We start from the raw sequence: 13,962 nt of genomic DNA on the forward strand, positions 1-13,962 counted from the left end.
TCCATGTGAAGATCAAGCAAACACGGTTTTATGGCTGGGTGGTAATGAGAAAATAAACAAGGAAACTGAAGTTTAAACAAACACATCATTAGAGCTGATAAGAGGTATAAATGTCATTCCTTTGCCATTGATATGTGATAGCACTTTTTATTCTTGGTCTTAAATTCTCAGTCTCCTGGTCTGATGTGGACAATGAATCTAGATGATTGAGGGAAGCCCAAGTATTGTTCCAAAAAGGGAGAAGGAGGGGAAAGGAAAGGGAGAGGGAAGGGAGAGGAGAAGGAGAGGGAAGGGAGAGGGGAGGGAGAGGGACATGTTCCTAAAGAGGATGTGAGTGGATCTGGTGAGGAGAGAGCTTTTGAAGAAGAGGATGTAGTGCTGTGGGAGCTCTGTGAGTTGCGATTGAGGCTAGCCTGGTCTACAGAGTAAGTTCCAGGACAGCCAGGACTGTGTAAAAAGACCCTGCCTGCAATAAAAAAAACCAAATAAACAAAAAAACAAACAAATAACAAAATGCTGGGGGGAAAAGCTAGCACCTCGTCCATCCCATCATAACCCCAGATGGGCTCTGCCCACTCTCAGATTTCCCCATTTCCTTTCTCCTTGTTCTCAGGTCCAGCCTTCCACTTAGCCATTCCCCATCCCCTAAGACTTCAGTACTGATTCTTCATAGTGCCTCAGCTCCCTCTGTGGTTAAGTCACAATCAGGCCAACTGGCCCCATATCTTCCTCTGCCTTTGGCTTCCATCTTTTCTAGCATTGTGACCCAGCCTTCACTGTATAGCCAGAACAGGCACTGTATCTGTGCAAATTTGGGCTTATTATATCTTCATGCTTTTCATTTCAAGACTGTAAAACTGTTGGAAGCCCAGAGCCACTTGATAAGTACTAGAGATAGAGCACCTAGGAGCGGGCTCAGAACCTGTTTGCTCCCTTCTGAACCTAGTCCTTGCTACTGCTTAGCAATACATTCCCCATCTACTGTGGGTCTTTTCCCAGCACTCCTCTTACCTGCTCTTTCCTTTCTTTTCCTTCCTCCTTTAAGCTGGCACAGAAATGCATAATGTATCTCCTCTTCTCTCGTTTTGAAATTTCTCATAGGAAGAGTTTATATATGTAAACTTTCATATAGATTCTGTCTCTGTCCCTCTCTGTCTCTCTCTGTCCCTCTCTGTCTCTGTATCTCTCTCTGTATCTCTCTTTCTCTGTGTGTGTGTCTCTCTCTGTCTCTTTCAGACTATGTCTATACTATATAATCATTCTATTTAGATGACTCCCTTTGAAATGGCACCAATTCTTATCTTCATCACTGTATATAGAATCAGCATAAGTGTACTTACTTTCTTTCTTCATTTTCTTTCTGTCTTCAGTCTCCCCTCTATTGTATGTCTTACTATCCCATTGGAATACATTTTATAGCAGATTTTCATAACACTCAAGTTTTTTGTTCTGTTCATGTTTAAAACTCTACCTGTAGGAGAAGGCTTGAAAATAGTTTGACAAAACAATTCTCCCTAACAGGACTATATGTGTGGGGGAGGAGAGAGAGTGAGAGTGAATGTGAGAACCAGAGATAAACTGGAGATGAAAAGTTAACTCAGTGTGTTGCTTTCCTGCCTTAATTTGGAAATGTATTTTGAAGGCAGAGGGAACTGAACTGACTTAATGTAATGTGAAAAAAGATGCTAGAAAAAATGAAGGTGGCTATATAGGATAAATGTCTTTCTCTAAAACAGTGCAAAAGGAAGGGGAAAGTGTAGCTTCACGGTTTCAGTGTACACTGTAACACAATTAACAAGGCGCCTGTTATCATGGACTTAGAAGGGACTGATGAAGCCAGAGTGGCTTTGGTTACCTGCACTGTCTTTGCAGGGTACACTCCCCATTCACTCATTCCACAGACGCATTGACTATCTACTCTAATATGTGAATCAACACTGTTCAGCATTTCCTTATTTTTTTTCTCACATGACTTCATCATTGGATTGCATAGGCCCAACCACAGGCACCTAGACACATTCCCATTCAATTGTAATCTTCCCTGGCTCATTGTTCCAGCCTGTTGGGATCTTCTTGAATCCCAACTCTGTCATCCAGAGCTCTTCCTTCCAACTTTGTGTCATCCACTGAGAATCTGAGAAGTGTGTGATCTGTACTTTTATTACAAACATTGATACACATGTGGAGCGGGGTAGCATTCAGACATGCAGGGTTCCCTGCACCAGCTCCCTTCCCTCCTGACAAAGAGTCTTTAACAAGCTGTCTTTTGGTGGTGTTCTATTGACTTGGCTGTGTGTCTTCACCTCTTCCAATGGGAGATCATAAAAGATCTCGTCAAATACTTAGATGAAATCCAAGTGCACCATGCCTACTTCATTTCCCTCATTAAGCTGACACACATAATGCTGGCAGTGGAATAACATGAGCAGATCTGCAAAACTTGTTTTTAGCACACCAGTGCCAAGTGGCAATGATTTCTCTTTCCAAGTGCTTATAAAACAACACCCTCCATTGACAGCTACTCATAGTTGCATGCGACCAACAGCAAGCTCACGGCTATGCATCTGGAGATTGTCCCTCTTTCCACAAAGCAGACTGATGTGTGTCTTTTTACAAGTCTGGATGTCTTTGTTTCCTCGATTCTGCAGAGATATGCAGGAATCATCCACCTCCCATAGTCTAGAGATCAACTTTGCAAATTTCTCAGTATCTTTTCTTTTGGAAAACTCTTTTCCTTTTCATAGTGTCAAGTGGCATGAAGCACTAGTGAGACATGAGAATGGTATATCTCAGTCTGTGGAATAGAGCAGAATAGAAGCCTCTAGAGAGTGTATGGTCTAGGTGTGCTGTCTCTTTCGATGGGATCAGTATACTGATGTATAAAGACACACAAGTGTGGTCTGGAATAATAATTGCATAGTATTCCCCTCACTGGAGATTTCTGAGGAACCAACTCCTAAACAATTTTCCTTCCTTCCTTCCCTCCATGCATGCTGTTTATCTCTGGCATTACTATCCCCTTGAGATCTCAGTGAAAACTCTACCAGTCTCTGAAAATGGACTTACCCACTTGCCCAAACCTGGGTAGTCATGTTCCGGATCAAAAAGGTGCTGGTCTAACTGGAATTCTCGACTGAACTCTGCAGTGTCAGGGGCATTTTCTAGACATCCATCATCTGCTGTAGATAAAGGTTTTTGAGAAATGGTCAAAGCATTATTGTTATTCTAAATGTTAATTTATCAAAAACATCTAGACACTCAAGGGTCATCATCTGTTCGTATCAGATACCCTAAGTCTTGTTCTCTTTGGGATTCAATCCCCCTGGTAGATAGGACTACTTCGGGAGCAAAGACCTGTTGGGTGCACTCCAAACCCACTTCCCTTTTCTCGTTGCCACACAGCAAGACTAATTTTCCAGTCTTTCTTTGCAATAATGTGGAGTCATATGCCTGAGCCAATATAACGTAGACAGGAGTTATAAATCCCACGTCCAGGCTTGTCCCCAAACTTTTTTACTATGGTCCACTTCCCCAACTCTACCCCATCTGCCAGTATGCATGCTGCCAGCCAGGGCAGCTAGGGGCATCAAGAGTCAAGATAGCAGAACTAGCTACCTCTGTCATTCCCTTACCTCCCTGTGATAGGACTGCGTATAAGTAAAAACCAAGTTTCTATTGTGAAGAACCACAAGAACAGTGGTTCTCAACCTGTGGGTCACAACCCCTTTGGGGGGGTCAAATGACCTTTTGATAGGGGTCACCTAAGACCATCGAAAAACACAGATATTCACATTACAATTTATAACAGTAGCAAAACTGCAGTTATGAAGTAGCAATGAAAATAATTGTGTGGTTAGGGGTCAGCAGAATAGGGGCACAGCACTGGAAGAGTTGAGAACCTCTCCTCTAGAATGTTTCGATTGCTTTTCCGTCAAGTGTTTCCTTAAGCAGTATGTTTCCATTCCACATGACTCCCTCTGCTTCTCTTAAATGCTGTCTTTAGGAACCATTCCAGTATCTTCAGGCAGGTCTGGGTGCTGTGTGTTACAGCGTCAGTGACTTAAGTTTTAACAGATCCAAGCTTAAGGATCATATCCCAGAACATATAGGATCTATAGGTCTAGCTTCTTAAAGTTAACCCGGCTTCTCCAATTCTGTTTATTTACCCTATTTAACTAGGTAAATCAGATATTTACCTAGTTGTCCTAAGGAATGAAAATGCCCATGCATGGCACCTTTGGCACACGAGAAGTTTGCAGTATGTTTAAGACCCATCTCTGCCACTTCCCTTTAAATGAGAGTTCATTCCAAGACATCTGTTTTGTTGTTGATGATATTGTTGTTGTTTAGTTTTGCTTTGTTTTGGTTGCTCTCACTAAGGGCCTGCTCTGTAGCTCAGACTGGCTTCAAACTCTTAATCCTCTTGTCAATGCCTTCTGAGGGCTAGGATTATAGAAATATGCCATAGTGGCCAACTGTGATGGTTCATTGAAATATAGATCTTGCTTTCCGTTCAAACCAAAGAAAGCAGGTTATCTTTCTTCACTTCTGTTTTTCTATAAGATCTATAATGGCTATATATGGTCCCCTAAAAGTAAGTTTTTAAAACTTCCTGCTTCTGATGATTTTAAGACAATATTTTTAAAAAGGGAGAAATATGGGAAGGAGATGCATCTCAGTGGTTGAATACCTGTTCAGCATATGTGAGACCCTAGGCTCAAGTCCCAGCATCACAAGATGAGGTGGACAAGCAGAAAGGGGAAAAAAATGAAAATCACAAGCATTTGTGCAAAATCAGGACAGGAAAAAAGGTCCCCGTTTCAAAGGCTTTGATTCTGTGGATTACAAAGTGATAATGACCTGTCAAAGTCAACAATGAGAGGAAATCCATTTGCAATTAGCAAGGTTGTCTAGCTCTTAGGACTAAACCGAAGTCTTTAGAATGAGGTGTGGCAGCCCTGAGCCCCAGGAGGCTAGTGTGGAAGTTATTAGTCTTCCAAACAACTCTGAGTGTGACTCCTCACTTCACACTGAGCTATTTCTGATGCCTGTATTGTGTGGGAAAGGGATACCAAGCAGAGTGGTCCAACTGCAGCAGCTTTGCAACATTTTGGTAGCTTTCTCCAGTACCTTTAAGTGGGCTGAGATCAAGCTGTTGAGATGAGGCCTGTCTGAGAGACACCTGAGATTTTAGGGGGCTGAAAATGTGCTCTAAAAGTAACCTTCTAACCCCATGGCCACGTTAGGTCCTAGGAGCTGCACTGATCTACATGGGGAGATGGGTGATGATTGACATGAGATCATGCCAGGGCAGAGGCAAGTCAAGGTTCCATTCTTGGACCATTCAACTGTGCTCTGCTGTATCATGTGTGGTAAGGTGGTCTCAAAAGTCCTCCCCAACAGTAGCTAAATTTAGCAAGTGATTTCTTTTCTTAGATTGCCAGTTGAGGCAGGAAAAAATGTGGAACATGTTAGCTTCATAGAATGATAGCAAAGGCAAAAGCAGATTCTGAGGCCAAGTCTAGCACTGGGATCTCATCCACCTCTGTCAGTTCACTTTGCTCACTCCTCTCAGTGTCAAGGGCATGCACAGAGTACTATGTCACCAAAGGTCTTGCTTAGGAAAACCCGGAACTCACACTGTACGTTTCTTCAAGGTGTTGAGTGTGTCATACTTTTACAGATGATGAGATGGAAACCTAAAGAAGTGAAGTCATACTGTGCAGTTAACCCTAGATCTCAGACCTCTTGGCTCCCACTCTGGGTCTCTTTCCTTTGTCTTCTAACAGTAGATTTTAGACTTCAGTGTGCTCCAAGGCTGCTCACTACACAGATGGCTAGACCCAGGTTCGGGGTTTCTCATTCAGTAAGTCTAATTCAGCATAAGGATCCTAATTTGCAGTTTATGTTAAGTTCCAGGTTATGCTGTTACTGCTGCTGGCCCAAGGACCCCACTTTAAGAACCTCTGTGCTACCTTATCAACTTTTCCAGACTCCCACACTCTGGTCTTTTTCCCTACCTATTCAAAACCCTACAAGCAAGTCAAAGGTGACTGATGGGTTTGATGCCAGCCAGTGACTCAAGATTTCCTGCCATCCAGGGCCAGCCTCCTCATACTGGCTTGGTCATATCCAGCTCCCATGCTGTTCCACCCAATATGGGAGCTCTGTGCTTCAGGGAAGAGAGAGGCCTCACCCTAATAAAAAGAGGAACATTCTTCAGAAAGAGCTCACACTGTAGCTGGGGTCAGAATTTCCAATTACCTCCCATTATAACCCAGGGCCATGCTCCTTACCAGTTTTTCCAAGAGGACAGGGATTTGGAGGGTCTGGGTAGCCTTGATCCTCACTGAAGTCCTTAGGAATGTTGTCACCAGTCAACTCTGCCACTATGTTGGGGATGTTGCCAAAAGGACCCAGATGCTGAAGACCCTCGTGAGCACCCCCTGCAGCGTGAGAGGAAACATCTTTAAATTGACCTCTACCCAGCAGACTCAGCAGTAAGCAAGGGAAGTGTATGAAATGGATCCTGCCTTCTTGAGGTTTGGAATTTAATTGCAGAAATGGACGCACAATATACATCAATCATTTCCTCAGAATATGAATTGTATATGACATGGATAGAAAATGCTAAAACAGCATTATGGATCTTGGAGCTGAGACACTTCCATACAGCTGGTGAAGGACTGGCTTTCCAGATGCTCACATAGGTGAGCAGGACTCAGGAGGTTGGGTATGGACTTGGGTGGGAATGAGGGACACACGAGGGAGCAACTGTCACAGAGGTCTAATAGATGGAAGGAATATAATGGGGGGGGGGAATTGAAGAAAAAACTCACTAATATACTGCCATCCCAGCTTAAGAACTCAAAATTTGGTTGTTCCAGTTGTTCTTTTCTGAGTAATCGCTCAGTTGTTAAGAGTGCATGCTGCTCTTCCAGAGGACCTGAATGTGGTTCCCAGCACCCACAATCAGCAGTGGCAACTACCTGTGGCATTAGGGGGCACCCACACTCATGTGTACATCCACATACAAAAATGTAAATACTTTATGACTTCATTTCATATGGAATCACAAGAATCTTTCCATTTGTCTGCCTGTGCTCCATTTCTGTACTTAAGGACAGCGTTATTTTACATCCAGTGTACCATGACACATTAACTATTCTCTATTGTGAGACACTTAGCATTTCCCAATTTATTTTAGGTCCTTAATTTCTTCCATATTTTGGATTAATTTTCTTCAGGAGAAGTTCCCAGAAGCAAGTCAAATTACTAGGTCAAAGGCTATAAACATTTTTACGGCTCATGATATTATACTGCCAAATGTTTTCCAAAAAGGAGGTACTAATTTAAATATCACCAAAACATGAGAGTACCACTTTTACAACATCCTCGCCAGCACTGGGTTTCATAAAATTAAAATTTCATATTTTTTCTTTCTGACTGTCAAATCAATCAAATATCTTCCATATGTTTATTAACTGGTTTTTTTTCTTTTTTTTTTTTATGACTTGTCTGTTTATGCTTCTAGAATTACAATGTTTCTCTTATCAATTTGTACAAACATTTCATTTAATAAAGATATCAGGCCTTTGTCACATTCTCTGCAAAAATTTCCCCACGTCATCTGACTTTGAATTCTGGTTGCTATTATAATATTTTGCTAACATAAGTTTTTAATATTTGCGTAGTCTGAGTTGTTTTTAACTCCCCTTTGAGATTTCTTTTTATCTGTCTAGACTTGTAAAACCATTGCCTCTTCAGAGTTATAATCAACATTTGGATATTTCTTTTTGTTTACTTTAAAAAAATTTAACCCTTTAATCCATTATTTATTTTACTGTGTTTAAAATAGATAACCTATTATCCCATCTCATTTGTCCAATAACTGGCCCCATTTCTTTCATGGCAGCGACAGACTTCTAAGAGCCTCATCTATACACAGACACAGCATGAATCACAAGTTCACATGCATACCCACCCTGTTTTACTGTACCCACACCTACTGTGTACCTATACCTACTATGTACTACTTCACTTATACCACTGACATTGTACAAGGTCAGGAAGCTTCCTTTTTCCAGATCCTTTCTTAGGAAGACTTTATATTTTTCAATTCTGTTGGGAAACTGGTTATTCCCTCATGGCTGTATTAATCTATGTCAGAGAGGTCCATGGGGGTGGGGGGTCTACTCTAAAACTAAGAATGAACTATTGTGCAAGAAACTACAGTCAGATCTGGGAAATATGGCTCATCCTTCCATGTCCACGAGAAGCATGACCTTCCCATCTGGCCACTTTAAGTCCAGCCAGGCAAAGCTTCCTTGTCCTCTGTGACTACATTGGTTTAGTCTTTTGGGTCAAACCTAATCCTCTTTGGACAGGCATGTTGTTTTCTTTGGGGGTGTAAATATATCCAAGCAGGATCATCATGGGGAGAGCTTGGTGTCTTTCTGAGGTGTTTTCCATCACCATCTCTGTCATGTTTGATTAAAGTTGGATCCCAAAGGGACAAACTTACTGCCCTTAGTGGCATTAGCCTCACATCCAGACATCACCAACATGCAACGATCCTTTGTTTGTGCTTATATTGTATTCCATTACTCTGCAATTTGAGTGGATATCTACCAAATTTATATATTTGAAAAAATGTTTGGGGATAGACAATGGCTCAATGGTTAAGATAGCTCTTCCAGAGGACCCTGGTTCAATTATCAACAGCCACCCAATGGCTTACAACCATTGTAACTCCAATACTACAGTATCCAAAACTTTCTTCCAGCTTCCGTGGGCACTGCATGTACATTGCATGTAAACATACATGTAGGCAGAATACCCATATGTATAAAAGAAAAGTAAAACTGGAAAACTTTTGCAGGGCACTGGTAGTACATGCTTTTAATCTTAGTATTTGGGAGACAGAGGCAGATAGATCTTTGAATCTGAGATCAGCCTATTGTACAGAGAACATTCCAGGACAGCCTACATAGAGAAACTCTGTCTGGAAAACAGATTTAAAAAAAAAAGGTATTTCTATTGTGGACCACTATAACTATGTGAACATCTAAAATAAGCTATTTTATGTAACATATGCAAATATAGCCAATATTCAACATTACTGATATTCTTTCATAATCTTATTCATATTTGATCATAACCTAAATTAAAATATATGCTAGCGGCTGATGAGATTGCTCAGCAGTTAAGAGCACTGACTGCTCTTCCAGAGGTCATGAGTTCAAATCCCAGCAACCACGTGGTGGCTCACAACCATCCATAATGAGATCTGATGCCCTCTTATGGGGTGTCTGAAGACAGCTACAGTGTACTTACATATAATAAATAAATTTTAAAATCTTTGGGCTGTAGCGAGTGGGGCCAGGCCAGAGCGAGCAGGGCTGGGCCAGAGCAAGCAGGGCTGCACCAGAGCAAGTGGGGCTGGAAAAGGGAAGGGGGGGAATGAATATATATATATATCCTAAACATATTTGCTACATGTTAAAAATGTACTATGACTAGTATGTATTGGTCATTCTCTTATTGCTTACTATTTTCATGTTATCACTCCAATGCTATGTTAGCTGATATGTCCAAGGGAATAAATTCTTTAATTCTGTTGGTTATTGACTGTTAAAATTAATTGGTAACTCACACTTCGGTTTGTCATTCTGTCCTTAGCTTGCTACTCTCATTCCACTGAGAGGCAGACTTCTGTCTGCCTTTATTTTTAACCAGTTTAGATCTTCATAAAGAGGTCTCTAAGTCACACAGTAGTAGCTGCTTTCAGAAGTGCTCTGGGGATATATGCTTGTTTTTCAAATTAACTTCCAAACTGCAAAGGTTAAACCAATGGATTGGTGCATTTGGTATTGGTAAACCTGAAGCTTAGTACGATCTTGGCAGTGTAGCCACTATCATGCTTGTTACAGGGCATGCTCTCTGGTGTGTCAATACATGTCTCTGCTTTTGAAAGCACCCTGGAATTAAGTGCCAGGAATTATCCAACTTGGCTCGGAGGGAACGCAAGTCTTAATGCTCCATTAGTAATTAATGAAGGAAGCAAACACAGTTTCCCTTATGGAAAGCCTGCCAGGGCTCTATTTACCCCTGTGCACCGGTGCTGTTTAAATGAATGTAGCACTTGTTAGGTAGTAACAGATGTTTACAACTAGGTAGATCTATTAGAACACAAACTCTTTTCAAACCATACTTAATGACATTGAATCCAGATACACACACTGAAGCAGAAACTGTGGGGGACTTGTAGATGGCAAAGATGCTGTCCTGTGCACATCTAGAAAATAACTTCCAAAGTAGTGTTATATGCAACCAAATGCTACCTTTCTGATTCATTACATTGTTTAGAATAGGTTTGTTACATCACATGTTGAACCAACCAACGTGCTGTGATACTGCAGGTTCTGCTTGGTCCACTTACCTCAGTCTCTTCAACTCACATCAACCAAACACATATTTAAAAGTCATTACTCAATCAATTTAAAATATGTATTAAACATATTCTATGCCTCAGCACTTAGACAAAACAAATTATCTAGATTGAGCAATTGAGAGTGTAGTAGTTTGAACAGGAATGGCCCCCATAGGCTCACAAATTGAAATTCTTGGTTACTAGGGAGTGGCACTATTTGAACAGATTAGGAGTGTGGCCTAGTTGAAGACAGTGTGTCATTAGAGGTGGGTTTTGAGGTTTTCAAAATCCCAAGCCAGACTCAGTGGCTCTCTTTTCTTGCTGCCTGCATCCAGATGTAGACCTCTCAGCTACATCTCCAACACCATGTCTGGCTGCTTCCCTCCAGGGTGATACTGGACTAAACCTCTGAAACTGCAAGCCAGCACCAGTCAAATGTTTTCCTTTGTAAGAGTTGCTGTAGTCATGGTGTCACCCCATGCCGAGGCTGTCTGTGGAGCCATGTATGTAGCTGGGCATCAGTGCTGAGCAATAAAGGAGAATTGGTGGGGGGTTCAGGGAAGCCTGGTGTCAAGGGGCTAACAGGATGCTATTTAAATGATTTAGGCTAGCTGTCAGTATGCAATAAGTTAAATTATAAAAACTGAATACTAATAAATACCCAAATTTTATCTAGCTTTGAATGGGTATGGGCTTTCTGGTTCACTGGATGAATTCTAAGCTTTTCATAGCGTAAGTCTATAGTATTGCACAGTATTATGAAGTCATTTGACTCTCCATGAGCCAAACCCAAAGTGAGGTTTCCAATTGCGGTGTTTTGTCTTTCTTTGCCGGAGAAGATGAATCTCCAGATGACTGGAGCATCCTTATTAAGGTCAACAATCATTTTATCTAATCATTCAAAGAAAACTTGATCCACTGAATTTTAGATAGACATATAAATCTTATCTTGAGAATATAGTTTGGCCTCTTTATAATAATCTTGGACTATCGCTGCTAACACCAATGACTACAGCGCCATACAGTGTCCTCTACTCTAAAGGACACAAGAGAACTCTATTAAATAGTCCCAGCTGTTAAGTCCATGTTTCATCTCTTCTTGGAAGCTATTAATTCCAGCCATATCACACCCTTTTGTAGTGATTACATGATTAAAATTAAAGTGAGCTTAGGCATCACAAGTCCCTGTCCCTGCTTTTCTTTACCAGGGCTGCACCCAGGTGTTTCGTCAAATGCAGATTTCCATGAAGTAGGCAAAGGGAGGGGCCTAAGTTTGTGTATCTCCGATTCCCAGGTTAAATGCTCTGGGCTTCCAGTGGCAACAGTTAAAATATGTGTTTTAGAACAGTGAATAAAGTAAGATTAAGTTAGCTCTGAGAACACCCTAGGGTGTTTGCTACTCCTGCTTCCTGGAATTCAGTGTTCCCAGCATGGCTACTAAGAGTGTCTGTAAAGTCACTTGAGGTTTGGATTTCAGGGAGCTGCAGCTGTGGTGACATCTTTTGGTTTCAGGCTGTACTCTGGGCAGAGAGGCATCCTCTCATTTTCACAAGAAAGCCCTTCTGGCCCCACTTCTCGTTCAATGAATCCTATAGAATTGTCAATAAAGCATGTCCCTTGCTGGTAAAGTTTCATGGTACTAGTGAGGTCTTTCAGAGAGCTGATCTCATCACACCAAGACACAAAAGCCTCTTTCAGTTGGACCAACTGGAACCTTTGTAGAGATCAGTGGTGGTCAGAAACAGGAACAAATGAAGACAGGGCCTGGCCTCCCCTCCTTCCCTCATCACTCTCCCACGTTTGGGTCACATTTTAATTTGATCCTGTGGAGCTCTAGTGAGGGAGGTCCTTAGGACAAGGGTTGCTTCTCTTAAGAGAATTCTAGAATATGGTTCCTTGCCCTTCAGCAAGTTTGTAGTATGCCATTTTGTAGTCTGCATCTCCAACATGGTTTCTACTCTGAAAGATATCAGAGGCATTCCCATGTATACCCTCTCCAGTGGCTTGCTTTTTTCTTTTTTTCTTTTTTTCTTTCTTTCTTTCTTTTTTTTTTTTTTAGATTAGCTTCAACTCTGGAGCAGCAGTGGCAGAATGACTTGTCAGGATAACTGGTGTCTCTGGTAGTTTATATCTTGCCTCTGGGGGCTCAAATACATCAGTGACCAGGGGTTTGGCTTCCCATTGGGGAGCCAGGTACCAGTAGAAACACTCCTAGATGGGAAGCCAGCCTCTCTGTCCTCACTCCCCCAGCTCCTTTGTGTCTGATTGCCGCCTCATGCCAGAAGACTCAGCGTGTCCAGACGAATCCCTGCCCAGCAGACTTTGCCTCACAATTTGGTAACACCCTGACAAGCTTGCAGCCAGCAGAGTTCCACCAGTGCCCCTCGCCTCATGCCAAGGCTGTCTGTGGAGCCATGTAGTTGGGCATCAGTGCTGAGCCATAAAAGAGAATTGTGGGGGGGAGAAGCCTGGTGCCAAGGAGCTAGTCACCCACCTCATAAAAGGGGAGTTCGTGAGGAGAGTCTGGCAGGGACAGGGCACAGACTCTTCAATACGAGCCATTCAGTGGAAGGGAAGGGATCCAGCAGTTTTCACTTATGTTGCCACAAGCTGCAGGCACTAAAAATACACTTCAGTCCCATCCTGGGTTCCTTCAGTGTCGCCATCCATCACTTAGGAAGCCACCACCCGCTTTCTTTTGTCAATCACTGTCCGGGAGAGTAGAGCAACCACATAACTGTTCTGGGGGGTGGGGGGGGGACTGGCTTTGTCTTCTTTTTCTTGTTTTTCCCCTTCAGACTCTTCAGAGAGAGAGAGAGAGAGAGAGAGAGAGAGAGAGAGAGCGCCGAGGTGCAAGAGAGACCTTATCTATAGAAATCTGAGATGAAACGAGGAAAGAAATGGAGGCTCTCATGCTGCAGCTATGACAGAGAGAAGTGAAAGTGCACAGAGGCATCTGAGTTCTCATTTTAAAGGCCACAGACCAGACATGGACGGTGAGGAGGAGGCTGGACATGGTCCATGTGTAACCCTAGAAAACATAGGAAGCATTATGGCACTGGGAAGAGCTATGGTTGAGAAACTCTGAGGGTTTTACTCAGGACAGTCTCCTTTGCTCTGAACTTCTGGGGATTTTGTCCCTGATATGATACACACACACACCACGATTTCTGCTGAGAGACAAATGTTCTAATATTCAGGCATATTTACGAAAAGCCACTATTTTCTTTAGCTAGGGAGCCATAGACAACGGAACTCCTGTTCTAGGAAGAACCATTATCGACTCCTGATACTCAGGACCAGATTCAAGCACACCTGCTACCACGGTGTGCCATTCCTTAATCTCCCAGTTGGATGAGATGCTTGTAGGGGAATCAAACCAGGCACTATGTACTACACAAAACACCCACCTCAGTGCCATGGCTTACTACTAAGCACTCAACACATATTAGCTGCTTTGTTCACAGTGTAGTCTTTCCTAACAGCATAACTCATGGAGCCATAATTACTATCCTGTATATCTTTCATTC

At 42.3% G+C, this 13,962-nt stretch overlaps 1 protein-coding gene across 2 annotated transcripts in view; it reads right to left on the reverse strand.

Moving 5' to 3' along the window:
• Scg5 (secretogranin V) overlaps positions 1-13,962 on the reverse strand; it is a 45,705-nt gene that overhangs the window by 8,594 nt on the left and 23,149 nt on the right. The window contains exons 3-4 of one of the 2 annotated variants that reach the window (XM_034495330.2): positions 6,297-6,446; positions 3,067-3,176 (exon numbers count right to left, since the gene is read on the reverse strand). In XM_034495330.2, coding sequence (XP_034351221.1) covers positions 3,067-3,176; positions 6,297-6,446 — 260 coding nt within the window. Of the gene's footprint in view, positions 1-3,066; positions 3,180-6,296; positions 6,447-13,962 lie in introns of both variants that reach the window. The other variant, XM_034495329.2, reaches the window with a different exon arrangement.

This window comes from Arvicanthis niloticus, chromosome 2, assembly GCF_011762505.2.
Source record: "Arvicanthis niloticus isolate mArvNil1 chromosome 2, mArvNil1.pat.X, whole genome shotgun sequence".
Taxonomy (NCBI): Eukaryota; Metazoa; Chordata; class Mammalia; order Rodentia; family Muridae; genus Arvicanthis; species Arvicanthis niloticus.